Here is a 25,894-nt window from a genome sequence, read left to right as displayed (position 1 = left end):
TTCCTCCCTCCCTCTTGCTGCTTCCCTTTCCCAAAACCATTGTTCGCTCCCACTCATCAATCTTCTTCTCCCAGCCCCCTCACACCTTCCTGCTGTTGCCCCTCTCCCCACACTCTCACTCCCTCCCTTGTACTACGCCTCTCCCAGCCCTCTTGCTCCCACCCTCTGACCGCCCCTTAGCTGACCCCTGCGCTCACTCCTTCACACTTTGAACAAGGGCTCAGGAAAGCACCAGCAAATGAGGCAGCGTGTAGAAAGCAGCAAGGGTAACAGTGAGCAGGAGGGAGCGAGGCAGTCACGAGAGGTAACGAACAGGACAGAATGGGTGGTCAGGAGAGGGAAGGATCAAGAGGGAAGGATCAAGAGGGAAGGAGCAAGAGGGTCTGGGGAGGTGGCACGCAGGAAGGAAGGAGGAGATGTGGAAAAGCGGTGAGTGAAGTGGCAGTATTTAAAGAAAAACAGCTGCACTATTACATGATTATAGTGCAATTCTTGGTACATGTTCATTAGAATGAAAATGAGGGCAGTGCTACTTTTAAAAATTCGTTCAGGGGATGCGAGCTTCTTTGACTGGGCCAGCATTTGTTGCCCAGTCCTTATTTTCCCTAACCTGAGTGATTTTCTAGGCCATTTCAGACGGCATTTCAGAGTCAAGCACGTTGCTGTGGATCTGGAGTCACATGTAGGCCAGGTAAGGTGGCAGATCTCCTTTCCTAAAGGACATTAGCGAACTAGATGGGTTTTTAATAACAATCGACAGTGATTTCATTATTAGACTGGTCATCATTAAACTTTTCTTCCAGATTTTTTATGGAATTCAAATTTCAACGTCTGCCATGGTGAACCCAATGCATTACCCTGGGTTTCTGGATTAATGGTCCAGTGACAATATCACTGCACCAGCGCCTCCCCTTGGTTAAGTTCCATTATTTACAAATCACGCTGCAAATGAATCATAGAATCATAGAATTTACAGTGCAGCAGGAGGCCATTCAGCCCACCGGGTCTGCACTCGCCCTTGGAAAGAGCACCCCACTTAAGCCCACACCTCCACCCTATCCCCGCAACCCGGTAACCCCATCTAACCTTTTTGGTCACTAAGGGCAATTTAGCATCGCCAATCCACCTAACCTGCACATCTTTGGATTGTGGGAGGAAACCGGAGCACCCGGAGGAAACCCACACAGTCACGGGGAGAACGTGCAGACTCTGCACAGACAGTGGCCCAAGCCAGGACTCAAACCTGTTACCCTGGGGCTGTGATGCAACAGTGCTAACCAGTGTGCTACCGTGCTGCCCTCTCTTGATGTACTCTAAGGACATTTTAAACAGGGGATACTTGTATTTCATGGCTTTTATTTTTTTTAAACCTGATGGATGAACAATAAAATTAAGAGTTCATAGGAGAGATGTTCTGAGTCCAAGTAAACTAATATGGCGCAGCAAAGAAAGTTCATGAACAACAAATCTATTTTTGTCATTGAGCTGGTAAATTAAATCTTTTATGGGAACAATACAGATAAATTAACCTGAAGGTAACTTAAGGCAGGATTTGCAGTTGACAGGGTTTTCTGTTCTGCCAACCAAAGAAAAATTCAGTCCAAAGCTATCTACTGCCTCACAGCAATTTAACACTCTACCTCTCTCTCTGTGGAGGAAGTCCTGCCTTACAGAGCTGCCAACCAATCGGATGGCCAGCAGCTCTCTATTCCAGGCTCACTGTGGCCACTGCTGGGGCTACAGATCCTGAAGAGGAGCTAACAGAGGCCGGGCTAAAGGCATGTCCAGGGTATCAGCAGGGTCTGGCTACCAGGCCCCACCGAGGCGGGTGAGGTGTTGGGGGGGCTGGGTCTGATAGGTAGCAGGGGAAAGGTAAATGTGGATGTAGCTTCTGGAGGAGCTTCCTCAAATAGACACAAGGGATGTTCAAAGGAGATCCTCCCCCTTGCCCGACAGCAGCCCGCGCAGTTAAAACCGTGTGGTTACCACCTGAGTGGCCTCCCCCTACCGTGGGAAAAGAGTGGTAGGGATAGAATAATGCAATTAAGTATTGGCCTCTTAAGGACCTCATAGATTGAAAGAGGGGCAGTGCTGATGTCTGAACGCTTCCCTCGTAAAATGGAAGACAGGTCCAGGGCAGACATGCAAGCGGGGAGCAGGCCACAGATTTTATTTTAATAGCTCCCTGCTTTAAAGCAATTGGCGGGAGATGGTAAAATTCTATCCTTGGCAATTGATCATGGAACCTGACTTGAAAACAGAACTAACCTCTACTTAATCATTCTTAAAACACCTGAAAATTGCAAAAAAGACAACATACCAGGTCTCAGTAATGTATGGATATGAGAAACTGCATAAAAGGTAAATGTGTGACTTGCACTCCGAATGAAGACAGTTGCTCCTCAGAATCCTCTATCCCTTAGAGGGCACTCTGTCGAGATGCTCAGCCATGGCCATCACTGATTACGCAACACTTTGGGCACCTTCACTAATGGTGCTGACATTGTGCACCAGGTTCTCAACTGTGGTTGCCACCTTAACAGTGTTGGCCTCGGAGCCACGAATTGCCGGTGACATCTCCTGCGCCCATAGCCTCTGAGACGCCTCCAAGCGGCTATGGACCTGCTGGAGTGTCACAGACATCTCCCTCTCAATGTCCCAGGTGCTCCCTAATTTCTGCATCAGCTCCAGGTAACCCTGTTCCACAGGCTCAGCATCAGGCTGGGTCCCAGCAGCCCTCTGAATGCTGTCTCGCCGGGGGTTGCTGCCTCCACCTGATGTACATCAACAGCAATAGGGTGCTCATCAGATTGTGCCCCAGAAGCCTGACCACTAACATTTCCCATTGAGGTGCGTGTATCTGTGCTGGTGGAGGGTGCGGATGGTGGCTGTGCCGTGACTAATACGGTGACACCCTCACAGTTCTCATCCAAGGTGGTCTCCTAGGAGACTGGAGAGGGTGCCGCCTGGGATGGGCCTGCAGAGAATGGCCATGTGGTCAGTGGAAGGAATGGGTCAATCAGTAAGTCAATAGCAACTCACATTTGAAAGGTCCTTTGGGTGGAGCCCAGTGGTTCCTCACCTCTGCGGCGTCCCCCAGCCTCCGCATGGGTGACCGCTCTGTCCTCGGTCACACTGGTCATCTCCAGGATATGCTCCTCAAAGGTGGTGAGGATACTTAGGCCTGGCACCCCTCCAGCAAACTGGACCCTCTCCTGATGGTTGTGTAAACGCTTTTCCTAAGGAAAAGAGGGCATCGTTAGCCACACTTGTGATTCAAAGTGGTGGGAGGGGTGTGTGGAGGAGGAGTTGGGGGGGGGGGGGGAGGTTGAAAGGGGAGGGGGTGTGGATGCTCCTGAGGTGGGAGGGGGGGTTCTATGGTGTCTACTCACTCATGCTGCCCAATGTAGGTCATTGACCTTCTTCCTGCACTGGAGGCCAGTCCTCCTGGTCGCACTTACAGCTGCTGCCATCTCGTCCCAGGCAGCATGCCCAATGGCTATCCCTCCTGGACCTTTAGGGGAATAGGTCATCCCTCCTGGCCTTCACTGAGTGTAGCAGCCTCCCCAGGTCAGTGTTCCCGAACCTTGGGGCTGGTCTCCTCGGCACCATTGCTGCAAGCTGGCTGGGGTTGGCTGAGCAAGTGCTGCTTAAGTGCTGCTCAAACTTGTTAGCAAGGGGCTGGTGAGCAGGGTCCTGGCGTATCAGCTGGTGAGCCTTCATTTGCGGCGAGAAGCTCATGAGGCCTCGTCAAGTGGGCCAATTAAGGTTGAATAGTGTTGCCGGCCTCGCTGGGCCGAGCGGCGGGAAGCTCGCGGCAATATTCGTTCGCTACTACACTTAGAAATCTTTTTGGAGAGTCGCGCCCTTGGTTTTGCATTGTTCCTGTATTTATATTGTGTGGACTTTAGTACATCACAGAAAAATGAAGTATTTATTGATGTGAATGAATTGTTACTGCATAAAGGCCAGTGTCTTCTCTGCCTCTGGGATTTGGTTCTGCAAAATTGTGGCAATGTGCAGCAAATTGGACAATATGAAGTGACTACAGCAATTTACAGGATTCATAACAGCAATTGTGTACTATGTCAAATCCACGTAATCAAAGTATATTTTATTATAGAGAAAAACTGCTTCAGCTTCAGTGAATCTTTGGACAACTTCAAACTCTAATCATTAGATGCGGAATAGAAAATCTAATCTTCAGCTAGAGCTGCAAACCTAAGTTGCTTTCTTCAGCTATCAATCATAATGTAATTATCTGGGTGATAATTATGTTAGAACCAAACTTGCATAACAGATTGGCAATTAGTAGAAAACTATCTCACTAATTGAGTACATTTTGACTCAGAAGGGTCATCAAATGGAACTGTATAATTTCAGAAATTTCAGAAAACAGTATTTAGCAGTAAATAATAAAACCCAGTAAATAAACACAATTCATAGGCTACCGGCTCATGTTGAATTTAATTTTTGCCACCACTGACTGAGTTGATTCCACACAAATTAATTTCAAAACCACTTGTGCTCTACTCATACTGCTAGATCTAAAGATGTGTGGGGTTCAAATTCCACATCAACAGTGCATGATCTAGACAGGCACTCCAATGCCACCCTCCATTAAAACTTTGAAAGAAGATGCTGTTGAAGTAGTATTTTAGTATTTAATTATGTTTTTAAAAAGTATTCTGGTCAATCCCTCCCTCAACCAACACCAACAACAAAAGACTACACTCAGCATTACTGCTTCTGACACCTTGCTTTGTGCAGAATGGCTTCCGCATTCTCAACTTAGCTGCAATCATGGCATGAAAATAATTAATTCTCTATGGAGTGCTTTGTTCCCCAACAGGTTCAATCTAATGCAAGTATGATTTCTTCTGATTTGGCAGCCTGTCAGGACTATCTGAATGAAACAGCTTAAATATATCTAAATAGTGGTGAAAATTGTACATTTATACACTTGTTTCTGACCTTAGTTGAACATTTTCTTGGGAGATGATGGGGAAATGAGGTTCTTCTCAGCAGAATAGGACAAACAATTCAAGTCTTAGTCAAAACATTCCATTTAGCAGCTATTCTGAGAGCAACACTGGGAGAGGCGTGAGAACAACTGAAAGAAACTGGAGTGTTGCAGCGGCGAGCATGGATGACTTAATTATTTACAAAACTGATAGATGAAACGTGTGCAGTTAAAAAGATTTTAGATAGCACAATGGGATGGGATTTACTCACCAACACGCCGCTATTTTACGGCGGCTACGGCAGCCCACCAGCGGGATCTACCAGCCCCACCGTTGTCAACGGAGTTTCCTGTTGACTGCACCCCTTGTCACCAGGAAACCCTTGGGCCAGCGTGGGACTGGAATATCATGTGGTGTGAAAGGCCGGTATATCTCGCCCAAGGTAACAAGGTGATACTTATTAGATACTGGGGCTTTGCATCACTTTGAATTTTTCTAATGGGCTAACAATGATCTTCCAATTTACATCTCCATGCTTGATGCTTGATAGTGGGCAGGCTTAGCTCAGCTGGCTAGTCAGCTCGTTTGTGATGCAGAGCGAGGCCAACAGCGCGAGTTCAATCCCCAGACCAGCTGAGGTTATTCACGAAGGCCCTGCCTTCTCAACTTGTCCTTTGCCTGAGGTGTGGTGATCCTCAGGTTAAATCACCACCAGCCAGCTCTCTCCCTCAAAGTGGAAAGCAGCCTATGGTCATCTGGGACTATGGCAACTTTACTTCATACGCTTGATAGGCCTCAGTGAAGCCAAATCAAAATGAGGACAGCTACTCGTTCTGTGACTTGACACCTAATTAAGGCTACTGGGATTTCGTGTTGAAGTAAAACAATGACTGAAGCAACAACACTGTTGTGTCAAAATTACTGAAACATCGAAAAAAAATAAAAAAGTTACAAAAGATTTGGCCCATCATACAACTGATGTGGGATTGAGTTCAAAATGAAAGTGGCTCCTATACCTCTTTGAAATTTTTTTTCAAATTTTTCCAATTAAGGGGCAATTTAGTGTGGCAATCCACCTACCCTGCAGATCTTTGGGTTGTGGGGTGAGACACGAGAAGAATGTGCAAATTCCACATGGACAGTGACAAGGTTCCGGGATCGAACCCAAGACCTCAGCGCCGTGAGGTAGCAGTGCTAACCACTGCACTACTGTGCCACCCAAGTGGCTCCTATACTAAGATTTTTGGTTTGTTTGACGATAACTTGCGTCAGAAACTAATACTTCACATCGATATAGTTGTATTTCTAATTTGCAGTAACGTAATATATATGTCAGCCAATGAACAACTACATACATTCACCTAACTCGTTTAGCAGAGGATATCATCCCAAGATTATTCACAGGGGCATGAGAGAAAATGAATGTGAGCCAAGAGAATGATAAAAGGCTTGGCAAAGAGGTGGGTTTTAATCATGGTCATTAAAGAACCTAAAATGCACAGTAGATCTGTCAGTATCTTTTTTTTTGTACATTTGGAGTACCCAATTCATTTTTTCCAATTAAGGGGCAATTTAGCATGACCAATCCACCTAGCCTACACATCTTTGAGTTGTGGGGGCGAAACCATGCAAACACTAGGAGAATGGGGTTGCTTTAGCACAGTGGGCTTGTAATGCAGAACAATGCTAGCAACGCGGGTTCAATCCCCTGACCAGCCTCCCCGAACAGGCGCCGGAATGTGGCGACTAGGGGCTTTTCACAGTAACTTCATTGACGCCTACTTGTGACAATAAGCGAATATTTTTGTTATTAATGTGCAAACTCCACACGCTTGCCCCTTAATTGGAAACATTTGAAAATAAAATTTAAAGATGTATAGGAGCCACTTTCATTTTGAACTCAATCCCTCATCAGTTGTATGATGGGCTAAATCTTTTGTAACTTTGTAATTTTTTTTGATGTTTCCGTAATTTTGACAGTGACCCAGAACCGGGATCGAACCTGGGACCTCGGCGCCATGAGGCAGCAGTGCTATCCACTGTACCACCATGCTGCCCTGGATCTGTCAGTATCTTAAGAGATGAAGTAGGCTTCAATATTTTGGTGCAGATCTAATCTGGGGTAAAGGCTTGAACATCCAAAAAATTAGCTTGTCTTTTTCTGCAGCCGCTAACACAATTGTTAATTTCCAGGATTATATTGCAGATCAAAGTGTTGTGTTATGATTGAAAGTGCATGATCAAACCAAAACTAACTTCAGCTGGTTTGAAACAGATGATCAAAAATTATAACCAGCAACAATTCGAAACAATAAACAACCTGGCTACTCCTTCAAACGACAACTAACATTGTCAAAACATAACATTTTAGTGATAATTAATGCAATTATGTTTTTTTTTAATTAATAAGGGAAGGGTCTAAACCACAAATACTCATTTAGTTTACAGTTGTGTGCCCTAAAAAAGCCAGTATAATTCTAATCCTTAATAAAATACATGTGGTCGTGTCGTTCATTTTTGATTCCCTTTTCCCCACACATTTTATTTATTTTTTGACTGCAAGTCCCTAAAGCCAAGAAATAGCCTCATCATTTGCTGACTTTAAGGTGATCTGCCACTTAGTCAGTAGAGGAAACACTCTTGGTCATGTGCAACATTGTTTGTGCCCTTCCACAGTACTGAGACCCCAGCAGTCGAGGTTGGCTGCACAAGGGCCCTCACTAGGCCTGAACCTATTTAGCAAGGACCATTATCGTCATGGTAGCTTGGGCATGCTGGTCGACAGATAGGGTTTGTCACAAGGAACTTGTTAGCGACTTTCTGTGTTTCCCATTCCTTGATCCAGAAGATGTCTGCTGGCACATCTTGCTCATTAAGTGTGCTCCATAGGGGTGCCAAAATGGAAGGTAGGCAGTAGGTGAATGGAACAGGTTGGCATGGAGAAGTAAGTTACAATATGGATAGTTTCAATCATCTTGTGGGTGTTTGCCAGCCAACAGGTATGTGATGGAGTGATGTTTGCAAGGACAAGATGCCAGGGAGGGATATTGAGTGCAGAGTTGCAGTTATGATAGGCATTATTGCATTCAACAAGATGTGTTTGCGATTAGCTTTTCCAGGCATAAGCACAGCATTCTGCTGCAGAACGTACACAATCATACAAAATAGGTCCAGAATTAGACCATTTGGCCCCTCGCGTATTCTCCACCAATCAATAAGATCATTACTGATTTGTTTGCATTTTGAGTTCCACATTCCCATCTACTCCTGATAACATTTGGTTCCCTTACCTAATAAGAATCTATCTACTTCTGCCTTAAAAATATTCAGTGACCTTGTTTCCGCCACCTTCTGAGGCAGAGAGTTCCAAAGTTTCTCAACCCTCCGAGAGAACAAAATTCTCCTCATCTCTGTCCTCTTAAGGGCGAACCCAAATTTTAAATTAGTTCTGGACTCATTCACAAGAGGAAACATCCTTTCAAATTCTACCGTGTCATTACCATTCAAAATCTTACATACTTCAACCAAGTCACCCCTCACTCTTCTAAACTTCGGTGGAACAAGCCCAGTCTGTCTAACCTTTCCTCATAAGACAAACCACTCAGTCCAGATATCAATCTCGTAAACTTCCTCTGAACCACCTCCAATGAATTTACATCCTTCCTTAATTGAAGAGGCCAAAACTGCACACAGTATTTGAGATGTTGTCTCGCCAATGCCCTATATAACAATAAGCATAACATCCTTAGTTTTATATTCAATGTGCATTACAGCAAAATTATATTTTCAGCTTACTCAAGCAGACTAAGATTGTACAACTGAGACACTTGCACATGTGCACAGATCAACTATAACTCGGTGATTATTTCACCATTTAAAATGTTTCTCTCTGAGCCGAAAGTTCACTGAGCTGACAAGAGTTTATAATAACAGTTAAGCAAAATAATCTTGCTTTAGCTTTTTGCAGAAGACAATACACCCATGACCAATGTCAAATCAGATGCAATTGTCACCAAATCATAATTTTAATCCTGGACGAGGTCAGATAGATAAGAACTGAAGTGAACCACAAGTTGTCCTGATCTTGAAGTGTGAAGCATGGGCCATTTTAACTACTGTAAGAATCTCGGGCAACTCCTGGTCCCCTTGAACTGCGAAACCGGACTTTAACCTCAGAAACTGTAAAATGGACACCTTTCTTGGCCAAGTTTTTCCCAGCAAGCTTGGCTTGCAGGGCTGTCTGTGAGTGTGAAAGGAATGTTTGCAGCAACCCCCCCCCCCCCCCCCCCAGGACTTACAACTCATCAGTAGACAGACAGCACTAATTGGATCAGCAAAGGACACAATGGAAATACTAATAGCCCTGAAACTCCCCCAGCCAAGAAACAATGTGTTGGTAAGAACTCCTTACATATGATAATGACCTTGTCTCCATCGGAGCTGAAAAACCCATCAGCATAATCAGGGCATAATGGCAGCAATCTCGAGCGAATGGCAGACTCGAAAATCCCATCTTCTTAACGAGGTGTGGAAGACTGCGATCTCCCAGGACACTGGAGCGGGCAGGAAGCAGTTTACCCTGGAGGGAAACTGCCCGGAGACGGGAGCTAGCTACCTGGACCTATCAGGAGAAGGGGCGAGACCTGCGGGAACTTTGAAATGCTAACTGACATGCTCACACAAAAGAAGCTGGACTGGAGCGAAAAAACTTGGATTTTGGACTATAAAAAGGGTGGTCAAACGGCCATTCGATCTCTTAGGATCTTCTGCTCGTGCTGAACTCTCTGCTCCCACAACATCAGCCTTGGATTGTAGGTATCCCGCAGCAGCTTGCTAAGCTCCCGGGACTAGTATAGTGGTTGAGGCTTTGGGGAAAGGGGGTGCATGCTCCTATTTTGTCCTTTTAAAAGATTGCTAAAATTGTGTATGTAAGTTTTACGTTGTGCTGCGATAGTATTCCTTCCATAGTAATAGTCATTAAACTATAAGATAATTGTGTGTTTTCTGTATTTGGTGGTGGTTGATCTTGGCAATTAATAAATATATGTGTTTGAATTTTGGAATTGGAGTCTGTCTCAATTCCTTCAATCCCTCACCAACGAGCTCTAGCCAAGTCACTCTATTAAAATACTCCTTACCATAAATCCGGTGTCGAGAACTGAGGGAAATCCCTGGGCGATTCGAACCCACTCACTCAGGAAAGGCTGCCAGGTACAGGTGGGCAGAGGTTTTCCTTTCCTCTCTCTCTTGGGGGCGCTGCTCAGGTGAAGCAGGCACAGGTGATAGCGAATCCACCGGTGAGAGATAGGAACACCCGGGCAGTGGTGGGGCTTGGACGACGGGGTGCCAAGCCTGGTAGAAGCCCACGGGAGTGGAGGTAAAAGGGTATCCCGCTACACTACCGGGCCCCATCTGCACAAATTGAATCTCCAGGCTAACACTGATGGAAGGCAAAAGCTGGTTGTTGGGCAGAAGCACAACAGTGGGTGACAGAAGTTCACTGTCACAGACTAAAGATACAGTCCTCAACATGTGGATAATTTGCGGGGGTGGCCGCAAGGTGTTTTGGGGAGGGGAAGCGGGTGACAGGTTTTAGGCTTGACCTCTTGAAGCGGGGCAGGGTCGTGAAGACTGAAAGAGTGCAGGCCCAAATTTTCCTCGTGGGACTTGACACTCCTGCTCTTTCAGGCCCCCAACATATAGTCCTTTTTATGCCTCATCCGACTGTTGCATCTCTTTTCGTTCGAAGACATGATTGAAATATCACAATAACCACTGTCTCTGAAGACAGCTTAAAATTGGAATTCATGGAATTGGTGTGGGTCATCAGTTGGTAGACCCTGCCCAGACATTAGTTTCTGCCAGGTGGGGAGGATTAAAATTGTATCTTCAGATTTTAATCCATGTCTCCTGGTGCAAAGAACCAGGTTATAATACTTTCTCCTAAATATGATTTCACAATGTCAGACAGCTTTTGGTACCTCAACCAAGAGCCCATTCTTCATGTTTGAACTTAGAAAGCGAACATCAAGAGATTATTTGCTTGCAGAAAGCAACATCCTCACCTTTATCCCCTTCTTATCCAACTTCTACAAACCCCAACAATGGTCATTAGATTCCCGTGATAAGCAGAAGTTATGGATGATTTTCTCAATCCGTTACCAAAGGCTGCTGATTGGAGTTACAGTGTTATTATGTTGTAGCATCAACTTTCCTGTTCTGTATCATTCAATTATTCATTGCCTTCATCCCATGAGCCTTGGTAAAGCTGACAGCACATCATTAACAGCAATAAAGTACACAATTTTGAATAGTGAAAAAATCAGTACCTAATAAATGTCAAAGATATGATGTAGTCGTTATTAACTGTGATAGTCCAGTCACACTCTTTGCCATGTGGATAAGGATGGGGGTAACTTGGCGAAAGAATAAATCCTGAAGAACTTGTCAGGTTGCCTCCACATGGTGCTGAAAAATAAGATAAATATGTACTTGTTCTAAATTGATGAAAATTTAAATTCAAAATCACAATTGCCTTCAGATTCCACAGATTAGCACATATTCAAACAGAATTTTGATAAACCTGGGCTTATTTTGAATTTCACAATACAAACCATTCCATTTTCTGTGGTATTTTGACTTTGCTTTGAACTTTGATGGCAAGGGTCAGGTTCTTTGCAATAGGCATTTTAGAAAACAGCTGCAACCTGGTATTTCAAAATAAGGGAAGCATTGCAAGCTCATCAGATGAACACCAATCACAAAATGTGTGATTGTGAATACACGGATCTGTGTATTCTTCGGAAAATTTTCTCTCAGCTTATTATTTCTTTTATGCTTTCGAGACGCAATTTGAGTAGGTTTCCACTCTGATATACTGAAATTCGGTGTCGTGAAAGATATCAAACCTCAGTTATTTATTTGACCAATTGGATAGCTCTTCAATATTGCCTTGAGATGGTGCTCATAACCCACAAACAAATAAAGAAAAAACTGCGCCAGCATGATGGGCAAAATGGCCTACTTCTGTACTGTAACAATCTATGATTCTACGATAGTGTAGCAATTGAAAGCTGCAAGCTGTTAAATCATATGAAAAGTGCTTTTAGAAAAGCACAAATTTTGGACCTGAAAATTATTCCTGTATGTTATTAGTTGCTCAGAGCAGGTTGTGCACTATTAGCGAGTGACAAATCAAGCAGAGTTAATTGCGCTGCCACAGCAACTAAGATACAATAGGGGATAAGTAGAATTCATAAGACATAAAGAGACAAAGTAAAGCCTCAGTGAACAAGTCGAACCATATTAGCATTTCTTTATTGCATACATTTGTGCTGCAGTGAAATGGCAAAGAAAATACAACATCATATTTTTGCTTTAATAGATTTAAGCTTTAAGATCTGCAACCTAACTGCACTGCATTTTATGCTGAATCCAAAACTGCTCGTCTTACTAACTTACTTAAATCAAAATTTAGTGCTCCTTTAATATGAATGATTATGTTTAGATAGATATGCAAAAGAATAACTCCAGAAGTGCTTTTTGAAGATCCACACATGTGCATACTTAATGAACATCAGTTAACATTGATATTGAAGACACAAACAGTTAATTGAGTATTCGGTGCTTTGTATGTTTAAGAATTTTACTGATTGGGCTGCATTCTTCCATCAACAGTGAAGCAACAGTGTTTACATTAGACCTCAAAGAAATCTGCCAACAAAGATCCAGTGATCTCTGCAGCATGGATTTGTCCCTTCCTGACAGCAACTCAAATCTGGCACCAAGACTAGGGGATTTCTGGGAGGCCAGCAACAGCATTTGTCATCAAGCAGGGTAAACAACCAAATTAAAGAAACCTAACCTATTTTTTGTGATACGCTTTGTGGTGTTCTTTGTGTTGCTAATTTGAAGGATGGTTGGCGTAGTGTTCACAAAGACCACAAATAGCTTTTAACTTGAACAAAGCTATAAATGTATTAACACTACTTAATTGGATTCAATACTTACTCCTACATAATACACAGTTGATAATAAACATATAATCTACACTGGAGGTGGATAGTGTATAATCTAGTCATCTACAACAAATCCCTACACTATTACATTAACTATGATCTGCTCTCACTCACACTATGTTTCTTTCAGTCTGTCCTCTCGCCTTCTCCTCAACCTCTCACTCACAAGGCTCAGCATCAATGCCTTATATAGTTATACATCTAGCTCCCTCGAGTGGTTGATTTAGACATTACATTAACCCTTACAGTTCTTTACATTTGTGATTATGTCACAGCCTTTTAAATCTGAATCCCATAGTACAGAAAAGAGGCGAGGCACAATTAGCCAGCGCCTGGTGATTTTGAAGTATGCACCATGCCAACTTTGGGTGGCCTGCTCATTTTAAGGATTTCAGCAAGAGCGAACAGAATTTAAAGCTAGCCTACATTGCTGAAAGTGGGAGGTGCATTATGGCTGGAGAAGGTGCTGGCATTTGTGCAAGAAGTGAAACTGATGAGAAAATATTGAAGAATAGCACAGCACAAGAGAGAGTGAGGTAAAAATACTGGATGCTACACTGGAGGCCTTGGTGGAGGTGGTGGAAAGGAAGAGAGATGTCCTGTTAACAGAGGCAAAAAGGCACATTCTAGAAAGGCATGTGTTCCATGTGGAAGCTTGCAATGTGAATATAGCTGAATATTCACTCTGCTTCTATTTGGCAAGTGAGAAAGACTTGCAATTAGTTCACAATGAATCAGAAGTATCACCGATCTTCCTTATGTATTAGTGGATGGCAAACTGCCAGGGTTTGCAAATATATTCAGCTCCAGCTCGAAGAAACCAAGTTAATAAAACCTCATCATCGTGATTTTGTTCACAACCACTGATAATTCTTCCCTCTCCTTGCTTTAAGCTTGCATTTAGTGAGGACATCCTTCAGATGTGTCAACATCTCACATATTAGGCGACATTTTCCATTTTCTTTTTCAAAGTGTTGGCTCAGATGAAAAAAGCAATGTGCAGCCTGTTGGTTGAGCTGCTGGTTTTTCTTGCCATATATTCCAACACTGAGAAAAGAAAATGCTGAAGACTGGTCCCACACATTCACGCTCACAGGTGGACTCATTCATGTCATTGCACGACGGGAACCCCATTGCATTACTGGCGAGATGCAGGAATGATCGCATCGCGAGATCTCACTGGAGCAAATATCGCTCTTGGCCTCTTGCGATATTTTGCATCCCATTGTCATTTACACCCGTAGCAAATGGGGCTGCAAAATACTAGCCATTTTTCCTCCTGAAATGCAGGCAGGAGAATTGCTCTCTGCACACACTGGAAGGATCTGGCCCTCCTTGTTCTCCCTCTTCCAGCAATCTAACCTGCTTTGTGTGACCTCTGTTCCTTCTCCAAGTCATATGTATTACAAGGGGAACGTCAACTATTGCACCTGCACCCATGTCTTGAATTCAGCAAAAGAACATAAGAACATGGGAGGGACTATCCGGGACCATTCACCACAGGCACAAATTTCATTATGGCCGTCACCTCTCGCGAGACCGCCCTTATGGGATTTGTGCCGGGGACATCTTAGAATGAGATCTTCCCTGCCCTCTATCGGTGACATAATGCTAACCATCAAATTTCATGGATTTAAATAACGCCACATCTTCTATGGATGTCAGATGTTCCCCCTCCTGCCACCAGGTTGGCACTGCCATGGGGTGGGGCCAGGGGGAGGGGCTACCTGGGAGCTCCACTGGGTGTGGGCGGGTCCCATTCTGTATGGATTCCGACGATCGTAGTCAGAGTGACTACAGAATCCAGATGTCACAATGGTGATGGCGGGGGGGCCTTTACTTTCAATTTGAGATCAAGGGCATCCCGATCTCTGCAGAGCCAAGCTTACCAGCTCTATGAAGCCTTGCCGTACCAGAGTGACAGTGTCAGAAGATTTGGAGAGAAAACCTGAATGTTTCTCTGGGGAGCAAGGGCTGGATTATCTTAGCTAGGTTCAGGCTCGAAGAAATGAGGATTACAGTTGAACCAGCTGACCTAGAAAATGTCTGGAGCACTCACAGGTGCTGCCAGTGCAGAGGTGGGCTATTTAAAATCTTTGCTTTGGTGGTGTTGGGACTTTATCCCAGTAAAAATACAAAAATAAAGCCCTCCTGTCTTCACATCTCTTCAGCTCACTTGCTCCCCATGCCCATCCATGCTACTTCATATGGACCCTCATTCCCCCATGCCAAGCTATGGCCCCCAAAACTCCCTGTGGCCCCATATGCAAAGTTATTCATCCAGGCTTTTAACTGTATCAATAGCAGAAACTGCAAACACTTTACCTTGTGACGTTATCTTGTCACATAATGAAACAGACAAAAGAGATCAGAGAGTCATGGCTGTCGATTAAGTATTGTTTTATCTGGGACTCAGATGATTTAGTAGGTGATATCTCAGGTTGCTGCCAAGAATACATAATGAGACTTTGCTGAGTACTCAAGGAATCCATCAGTCCATTGAAACATTTGACCTCCAGGTCTGGGTGATTTACACCTGTATTGGACTTTGGTGAAAAATGTTTTTTCTTAAAACAGAAAGTTTTCAGCAAATTATGGTTATTTAAATTTGTTTACACATCCTACTGTCACTATAAGGTCCATTAATTCTATACAGTGATTAGCTGTTGAATGAGCATGGAAGTGCCATAGCTTGGTATAGGGGGTATGAAAGCCTATATGGATTGTTTGAGGGGCCATAGCTTGACATGAAGAACCATAAAAGTTGTTTCAAAGGCATAGCACGGCATAGGAGACATGAAAGGTCGTATGGGTTCTTTGGTGTATTGCTTGGCATTGAGGGGTATGAGGAGCAATGGGGATGAGTAGAGCCATACCGTGGCATGGGCATGTTCAAAAGGTCCCCTCATGCAGTTTATAGCTCACAACATCTTTGAAGTGCAATGAACCAAGACTCTTCGAAAAGCTTGCCCAACTCCATAAAAACTCTACAATAGAGCTGGCCAGGTCGGGTGAGCCTGAACCAGCCCACAGCCTCAAAAGGCATAATTCAAAATCATAAACCCTGGGAATGGGGTCAGGAAACCCAGAATCAGGTCCCAGCTACATTTTTAAAGGCCTGGTCCAGATTAAGGAATCATCCAGTCTATTGAGTTTTGGTGTCCACTGACTGTGTTTTGGATTTGAACATTGCCAGGCGCGGATTCCACGAAGAAGTGCTCTCGAGGCGTATCCATTTGAGGTGTAGACACTCACCCAGAATTATTCAATTCAGAACTTTCTGGCGGTGTGATAGTCTGGGTTGAAATTGCAAAGGTCACATGATCTCCTTGGCAGCCATCTTAACAGATCACCAGTGTCCATTTTTAAGTAGATTGGGGCAGTTCAAGAAACTTCCAGATGAACACGGCCCATGTTTGAAGTTTTGAGAATGGCTTGCCTTTTACCAGGCATGACAATAAGAAATGAGAGCTGGAATAGACCATTTGGCCCTTTGAATCTGCTCTACCATTCACTAAGATCATGGCTAATCTTCTACCTCAACTCCACCTTCCCACACTATCCCTATATCCCTTAATTCTCTTAGCCCCCGGAAATCTACTAACCTTTGACTTGAATATACTCATTGACAGAGCATCCCTAGCACCCTGGGAAAGAGAATCTAAGGATTCACAAACCTTTGACTGAAGACGTTTCTCCTCAACTCAGTCCTAAATATCTTACTCCTTATTGTTAAACTGTGACCCCGTGTTCTAGATTCTCCAGGCAGGGGAAACATTTAATCAGCAGAGACCCTGTGTTATATCAGTGAGACTGGTACTTATTTTTAAAGAAAGAAGAAATCAAAAATCCAAGTTATTTACTGGAATAATGAAGCCACAAGATTCTATGCTTCAAAAAAAAAACACACAGAAGATTCACACAATGCAATCATTTATCTTTGGCAAACATTCATACTTTAACCCCCAGAATCAACACAAGTTAAACATGAATTAATAGGCAAATTGAGGTCAATTCTAAACTTTAAATTAAATTGCAGGTGCAACTAAGACAAATCTTTTTAATTGGCTTGGCAGTCCATTCAACATATCGATTTGGAATCTCAGTCAAAAAGTCCTTCAAGACTCTACCCAGGAAGAATTTCAGCTCCATCTGAGGATTTAGTCTGACCCCTCGCTGACAGCAGTGTATAACCAACCAAAGTTCCAAGAAAGCAGTCGCCACCAAAACTGACAGACATCTGTAGAACCTCCTCTGCTCAGGGCTCTCTTAGATGATCTAGATCCATCAATGCTACCCCTTCATGGAATCGAAACAGCTGCATTAACTGCATATTTTCTATTCTCAGCTTCTGGATCTAGCTGCTGTCTTCTTCAGCCTGCCTGTACCGCACCACTGAAAACACAATAATTATCATCATCATCTGAGCTCCAATGACTTTTGTCCTTTGCATATGGTTTCAGTCAATTTTAGTTTCCCCGGCAGCTTTGGTTTTCAATCTCACTTTCAGCCTTATTGCCCTTACAAAATGTGAGAATCAGTTTCATTTCTCAGTTTCCCTTTTGGTGTCCATTTTCAACTAGTGCCTGTCTCAGAAAATACAAATTTTGAACCTATAGACTGCAACGGACCTGTCAAACCCCTTAAGAATGTCATGTTCTAATTGGATAATCGCACGTTCTTGTCAACTGTATGGAGCATAGACCTAATCTATTCAATTTTCCTCACAGAACAGCCCATTTATTTTAGGAAGCAGTGTAGTGATTATCTGTAGCAACTGAGGCAAATATATTCTTCCTTAGATAAAGAATTCAAAACTGCACACAGTATGCGAAGTGGGGCCTCATCAATGCCCTGTCGAACTATTGTAATATTTCTTTAACGTTATACTCAAGTCCCTTTGTAACAAAAGGATTTTCCGCCCCCCCCCCCCCCCCCCCCCCCCCCCGCGCCGTATTTTCCACCGGCAGAGGTGGCTCGCCGTTGGCCGCTGGCAGGATCTTTCTTCCACCAATGCCTGTGCTGTTTTTCTTGGCTCACCCATCCCACTGCTGGGGAACCTGCTGCGTGGGGTTACCTCTGGAGGGACTGGATCATCCCACCGGCGGGAAGGGCCAGACATTCCTGCCCGAAAGTCAGCACATCATTTGTCTTCCTAATTGCTTGCTGTATGTGCACGATAACATTGTGTGATTCATGTTCAAGGATATTGAGGTCCATCCTAAAGCAAACATTTTTCAGTCTCTTGCCATTCAAAAGGTTTTTTGGGCACGATCTACTCGAATGGGAACAGAGTTGCGTAATGTGCGTAATGAGCCGAGTGTTTCCCAGCGCTCGGAGCATCGAGAAACACCAAACTATCAAATGGCCATTCAGATAGATTGAGGCCTCAGCGGGAATGTGCGGCAGAGGCTGCACTTAGTCCCGTTTCCTGCACTGAGGAGCTGCGCTCGCTGGAACTCCTCAGTGCAGGATTAAATGACATCCCAATCATTCGACCCCCCAACGCGACCCCCGAATCCATAAAGCCCAAATCACTGATAAGGGGGTCCACGTCCCCGTCCCCCCCGCACCTCCCTGCACCTGCGCAGGGCACCCCCAAGCCTGATCCGCAGCACAGGGAAAATGCCAGCTGCCACCTTGGCAGTGCCAGTCTGACATCCTGGCAATGCTGCCAGCTGCCAGTGCCACTTGGGCACATTGGCAATGCCAGACTGGCACCTAGGTGGCACTGCCAGAGTGGCAGTGCCAGGGTGGCAGCAGCAGTGCCAGGGTGTTGCCCTGCCCAGAATCTTGGGGCCTCCGATCCACTAGGAGACTCCCAAGAGTGCAATTCCATCTGATCACGGTTTGTGGAACCCAAAACTGAACGGCTCTAGCCGACGATGGCCAAGCAAAGAGGGTTCGATCCCTCGCCTTGCGTAGATCGTGGGAGTTCATATTTGAGTGAAACTAGCTGTCTCACTCTAATATGCAGACTTGCTAAAAATGATCCCGCCCACAGTGGACGTATTTCACATGGCGACGTCTCTCACGAGGCGTGGCAAGCCTGGTAGATCCTGGAGGAGGGATCTTCTGGCATCTATGGTTGCATTGCACCATGCTGCGCTGCCTTTCGGGCATAGCATGACCAAAAGATCTTGCCCTCTGTCGTTTTTTTTATTTCCTCTGCAAGAGTGAATATGCCACACTTCGTCCCATTTGATTCTATCTCCATGTTCTTGCCTACTCAGCCTTTCTATATCCCTCTGTAGTGTTTTAGTTCCTCATTCTTGCTCAATCCCTTTTTTTTGTCTTCTACATACTTCTAATAAGCATTCAAAATCTCTGCCTTTTCCTTATTCACAATGATAAATTCATCGTCTCTGCCCCTAATGAGCACGGTGTTTTCTTGCACTTTTCTTTTCCAATTTACATATCTTTGGAAAAGTTTATAATCTGTTCTTTGTGTTTCTTCCTCGGCATCTGCATATTCCCTTGTCTCTTTCGCATCAATTGCTTACTTCCCTTTTGCTGAATTTTTTAATCCTGCCAACCGTCATGCTTAACACTCTCTTTATAAATCCCTTCCTTTGACCTAACACTATCTTTAACTCCTCTTGTTATCCACAGTTGGACCACTTTTTCAGGGCTATACTCCTTCAGCATCTACCACATCAGTCTGTGAAGGCTTTGGCAACTTTAAGCAACACTAGAAAGCACCAAATAGTTTAAGCAACACTCAGAAAAGAAAACAACCAGCAACTAACTTTTAAGTAGTTTATCCATTAAATAGGGCTGATGGAGGGAGGATCCTTACTGCTGCTGCATGCACTTTCAGTTTTGCAAGGTTGAGAGAGGGTTTCAACTCAAAAATTAAGCTAAAAAATGCACTGCCGGCATTGACTAATGCCATGATCTACCTGCCCTGCATACATCCAGTGGCCATTCACTGTGTGTGTGCTATCATCCTTAGCAAATGGTGTCCAATGCTATTCACCTCAAAAAGTGTGCATATGCATCGTGAATGCCATTTTTGAGCTCAAAGACCACCATGGTACCCCAAAGAATGGGTCGGCAGGAAAGATTTCTACTAATTTTACAACAGGGAGAAGTCCAGTAGAACTTACTGTTCTATTTATTAAAAAGAACTTTTTGTAGCCCAATGAGTCGCATCCCTGCCTCTGAGCCAACGGTTCTGGATTCAAATCCCATTCCAGTACTCAGTGGCCAAGGAAGGCGTGTTTATAATGTAGCAAAACAGGCTGAGTATCAACTTGTAAACTCTTCCAACATATTCCATTGGCAGGTGGTAAGGTTGGGAGAGATTCCAGGTCAGCCATGTGATGGGAAACAATTGGAGTCTCTACCATCACTATTCACAGCTCCATGATACAACATGCATGTAAAATTGTATGTTGCCAAAGGAACACTTACTCCTTGAGGGATCCATTGGCTGGATAGCTGGTGTTGACCATTTAATGCTGACACACACCTCATCCTCCCACCCCATCAATCCCATCCTGCCTCCACTCATCCCAAGAGGGCTGGCAAAATCTTGCCCTACATCTTTAATTAAATGAGTTCTAACCACATCAGCAGGAAACCAGCTTGGAACAATTAGTAGTCATTTTGAAATTAGGTAGTTGCATTAATATAAATCCTTAATACAGGTTGCCTCAATATTCATGTCATTTCGAAGGTGTGGAGTAATTTATTTCCATCAATTTTAATTTATCATATTTCAAATTTTCAAATGCAACATGATTAATTGCACAAGATCTGACTGGAGATAAAGTGTGAAATTGTTATGTTTAAAAGGAAGTATTAAAAATAAACAACAACTTGCATTTACCCGAAATGTTTAAAGTAGAAAAAAATGTCCTAAGGCACTTCATAGAGGGAAATCAAACATAATTGGACACTGCAAAATGTATCTTCACAAATACACCACTTAAAATTGACCAGCTGTGGAGAATATTGATTAACCATAAACCTCTTCACAGAGAGTGTTGATACCATCATGGCAGAAAATTAGTTTGGAGGAATTACTGAGTGCAACAGTGTGAAGGTATTAAATTAAATACATACAGCTAAAAATCAATAAAACATTCTGGCAGCTATCTTCAGGATACTACTTAATGAAATAACGTCTTCCAGTCTATCCCCCACCCTCACATTGACACCATTTTCATTCATGAATAATGGAAACAATGCAATATAAACCATAGAATTATTCACAAAAGCAGAAAGATTATCCCAATGTCTCTGTACTGGTGTTCTTGTAGACCAGTAACTTCCACAGTGTGACAATCTCTGTCAGATTGCCACTCTCACCAGACTGGCCTTCGCAGGTATTCCTCAGCCTCTGACTCGCCCAACATTTTTCACTCAGGCCGGGTGCGAGAAAAGCAGTAAAGCATGCACCCAGCAGCATTGCCTTCGAATAACTGGGGTACAGAGAAGTAAGTCAACTCCCCTTTTTTTTAGCAGTAGCTGCTGTGAAGAGGAGTTTAAAGGGGCAATTTACAGGCGGCAGGTAAATCTTCAAGTTTAAGGAATGGAGGGAGATGGGTTGGATCCACGGGGGTGGGGGGGGGGGGGTGGTCAGACTCAGTCTCAGAGGGCAGGAGTGGTCTCATTCCAAGAATGAGGTTGCCCAGTCCTGGAGGGAGAGAAGGGGGCTCAATCCAGGAGGGGAGGGGGGAGAGGGGAGAAGGGGTTGGTGGTATGGTGGGTCCCATGGGTTGTGTTGTGTAAGGGGATGTCCCATGCGAGGTTGTCTAGGTACTTAAATAGTTACGCAAGTGTTTGGAGTTTCTCTTCTGTCTAACACTTTCAGAGTAACTGTCAGGGTAAAGATTTGTTGGATTGTTCCCAGCCCAGTGCAATTGTCCAGAGGACGTTAGTGCTTCTGGGAAATTGCTGGATTAACACCTACATGGGAACTTCCCAGAGGGGTACCCCCTAAATGCAATGTTAGGGAACCTAGAAGTTATGGGCACGGTGGCACAGTGGTTAGCACTGTTGCTTCACAGTACCAGGGACCCAGGTTTGATCCCGAGCTTGGTCACGATCTGTGATGACTCTGCACGTTCTCCCAGTGTCGCTTGGGTTTCCTCCGGGTGTTCTGGTTTCCTCCCACAAGTTCCAAAAGACGTGCTGTTAGGTGAATTGGACATTCTGAATTCTCCCTCAGCGTACCTGAACAGGTGCCGGTGTGGCGACTAGGGGATTTTCACAGTAATTTCATTGTAATGTTAATGTAAGCCTACTTGTGACATGAATAAAAATTATTATCACCACATCAGCAATGTTTCAAATCCAGGTACCCACTAGCTTTCCAAATCGCTTTATCCCCCATTCCAGAATCATCCATCAACCTATACTTAAATGTTGCCATAGTCTCTGTTTTAAAAATCTTCTGTGCAAAGTATTTTCCTGCTCGCTGTCCTTATTTTCAGGTCCCCCTGTCAGGAATCCTCTTATTTTTTTTTACCTGCTCCATTTCAACCTTTCATCATTTTAAACGGCTCCATCAAATTACTCCTTAACCTTCACAAGGCGTCAAATTAATCTCCATGTTTATATATCCTCATTGGAGGCATCTTCCTCATAAATCGAAGCTGTACCCACTCTGTTCCCTCAAAATCATTCCCACAATGCAGTCTAATACTTCACACAGCACTTCAACTCGATATATACTTCTTTTTAAATAATTGTTAAAAGAACTGATGATTAAGCTCCCACATTAAAATGCTTCCATCTTAGTTTAACTAGTTGACCTACATACTACAAAGCAAAATGAGCTAATTACTTATTTAATTATATTTGTAACACTTAATGTACCTCTGTATTTGTTCCATTTCCCAAACATTACTGAGCATGCTTCTACAATCAGGGAATAGCAGAAAATTGCACGCACCACTTTATGTAAACAGTTTTCATTCTGCAGAGCAGGTTTATGGCAGAATAAGACTTGTTACTACTGAAATTACTTGTATAAATTAGAAATTTGAATATAAACCACATACCGATGCAAACAGGAGGGCTGGGCTGCCAGAAGTACCTGTTTTCCACCTGAATGCAGGTAATTTTCTCTTCTCCCTGAAGCTCATAGCCAGGTTCACATTGGAAGATAACAGTATCTCCAGGATCTCTGCCATCTCCATTCCGACTTCCATTCATAGGTACACCAGGGTCTCGGCAGGCTGTTGCCACTGAGCCTAGGAATTAAAAAGGGATACATTATTTATACTAAAAGTGCTGCTTATTTGCTGCGAGTTTGTTTTAAATAAAACACATCTTGTGGAATCAACAGTCACAAAAGCCCAAAGTATTCATGACCTATAATCATGTTATTACAATTACCATTGATGGGGAACCATGCGAGTGGAAAACAATTTGACCCAAATTTTTACCAAACATATTTACGTAGAAATTACACCAAATGTATGCCACTTTCTGCACTCCAATTTTCTATGCATCTTATTTGTCAATGCTGAAAAATTGTAGTAAAGTAAGTACAAATACAGAATCACTAATAGAGGTGACAGCATCTCCTTCTGCTATGGTATCTCGTTCACTTACCATCTTGGCTCTCCTGTTCCTCTTGCTCTTCCATTATTACATAGGACAGAGGTTTTTTCATTGGGAAGGCAATTCCAGTTGCTTAGTCCTCCTCTTAAATCCCAACAGCTAGCTTGTGCCAACTTTGCAGTTCATGGATTCAACCACACCCAATGAAGGGGATGGGATGGATCACGATAATGTGACTCTGAGCATGCCTTGTTGAAGAGCCAGGAAAATTTACAAGCCTGGCCTCTTTCTCAGCTTTACAGCTTATGATTCTGTCATGGATCCACCAAGTAACAGCAGTAAAACAAATTTAACAAGGCATGATAGGATGCAATCTGCCCAGCGACAACAGTAGCCAGCATTCAAAAGGTAAGATGAGATGTGACTTTCCCAGTAATGAGACATCTAGATAGAATCAGCTATAAATTGCCCGATTAGCAGAAACAACATACCGAGACGAATGCAAGATCAATGGAGGTATACACATGCTAATTTCTAGAGTCAAGGAATTTGAGAGAGGCAGACAGCCAAATACACAGAATGAAGAATCAAAGTGGTAAATGGTATAATTACCAGTACTTTCAGACGCTGAGAGGTCAGTTTACCTCTAACAGCCTGAAGCCATCCACAACTCACAACCAGGAGGCCAGACCAGCATCTCAGTCTTCGAACCAAGGCAATGCAGAAACCTTTGTAAAGGCAGTTTAAAATATCTTCACTGGAGCCGGTAAATATATTTCCCAGACTTGATATCTGCCCTGTACTGTGGTAACTATAAGCTGGATTTGACTTATATTGATATTATATTGTTTAATTTGGATGTTGTTTGAGGAAAGGGGCAGTCTTAAGGAGTTCAGGGATCTTATATATATATATTGGAACCAGGTGTTTATGCAACATAAACTGTGCATGTGTTTATTGATTCAAATATTTAATTGCCTTAGAGTATTGTAGCCCTGTTTAGTGTGCATTTGTATTTACTTCAATAAATAGTCTTTAATCATTGTTATACAATGACTATGCTGGTTATTCTTACTCGAGTTTCACACGACTCCTCACACCATTCCAAAACAAAAACTATACACCCCCACAAACTGGTGTTTCGTGTGGATACCCTTGTGATACTATCAGCATGGTTCATGACAGAAAATTACGAGCTCGAGTCCGGGATCTTAAGAAGCTTAATATCTTGGGTGTAGGGGATTTTTGACTTTTTAAACATAACGAGAGTGAGAAATAAGTGGACCTATGTGAGAATGTGTAAGGAGGCTGCAAAAATACCTCTTGATCTAGTTCACTCTTATCTGGAAGTTGACAATATAACCTTAGCAATTTCGAACAGTGTGTCCAAAGCCAAGTTGATGAAACTGGCAGATAAATTGGAGGCAGTCTTATCTACAGGGCTAAGAAGGCTGAGATAACTGAAAGCGTAGCAATGCATTTAAAAATATGGGGGTGGGCGGAGGGTCGTGGTTAGTCGGACCAAATCTTTTGAGAAGGGAGGAAATTGAGTTAGCTTGACTTCAGTTACAATGAGACATAGAAATGAAGAAGTTGGAGATGCAGGAAAGAGAAAGGGAGCAAGCTTACAGACAGACAGAGAGAGACAGAGAGAGAGAGGCAGAGAGAGACAGAGACAGAGAGAGAGAGGCAGAGAGAAAGACAGAGAGAAAGACAGAGAGAGAGGCAGGGAGAGAGGCAGGGAGAGAGAGAGAGAGATAGAGACAGAGAGAGAGAGGCAGGGACAGAGGCAGGGAGAGAGGCAGGGTGAGAGACACAGAGTGATTTCAGGACTGAGTCCCCGTGCCCCAGACAGTGATGACTTAGTCGTGTTCAGCCAGAGTTTGAAGAGGGCTTTGACAAAGGGTCATCTGGACTCAAAGCGTTAGCTCTTTTCTCTCCTTACAGATGCTGCCATACCTGCTGAGATTTTCCAGCATTTTCTCTTTTGTTTCAGATTCCAGCATCCGCAGTAATTTGCTTTTCTCCAGAGTTTGAAGAGTATCTACACCACCAAAAAGAACTGTTTGACTGCCCAGAAGAAGCCCATTTTGCAATGAATCTAATGAAAAGCAAATTTTCTAAGGTCTAGATTTCACATCTGGGACAGAGGAGGACACGATTAAATGGCCCCCTGCAAAAATACGGGCATTTTGGGAATTCCCAGGACCAACCACCAGAAAAGGGATTTTAAGATTTCTGGGCATGAGCAGATTCTATCCTTGTTTTCATGTCAACCTTTAGCAATATGATAGTGGCACTCTTAAAGAGCTATAAAGAAGAACATGCACGTTTAATTGACAGAGGACGGCCAGACGACATTCAACCATTTAAAAACTGTACTGACAACAAACC

General features: G+C 43.6%; 1 protein-coding gene across 2 annotated transcripts in view; it reads right to left on the bottom strand.

Moving 5' to 3' along the window:
* csmd3b (CUB and Sushi multiple domains 3b) overlaps positions 1-25,894 on the bottom strand; it is a 2,718,576-nt gene that overhangs the window by 422,028 nt on the left and 2,270,654 nt on the right. For both annotated transcript variants that reach the window (XM_072467431.1, XM_072467430.1), the window contains 2 exons: positions 22,996-23,187; positions 11,294-11,432 (listed from right to left, as the gene is read on the bottom strand). In XM_072467431.1, coding sequence (XP_072323532.1) covers positions 11,294-11,432; positions 22,996-23,187 — 331 coding nt within the window. The remainder of the gene's footprint in view (positions 1-11,293; positions 11,433-22,995; positions 23,188-25,894) is intronic.

Source organism: Scyliorhinus torazame, chromosome 11 (genome assembly GCF_047496885.1).
Source record: "Scyliorhinus torazame isolate Kashiwa2021f chromosome 11, sScyTor2.1, whole genome shotgun sequence".
NCBI classification, from domain to species: Eukaryota; Metazoa; Chordata; class Chondrichthyes; order Carcharhiniformes; family Scyliorhinidae; genus Scyliorhinus; species Scyliorhinus torazame.
The sequence above is the reverse complement of the archived record's forward strand: the minus strand, read 5'-3'. Positions and strand labels throughout refer to the sequence as shown.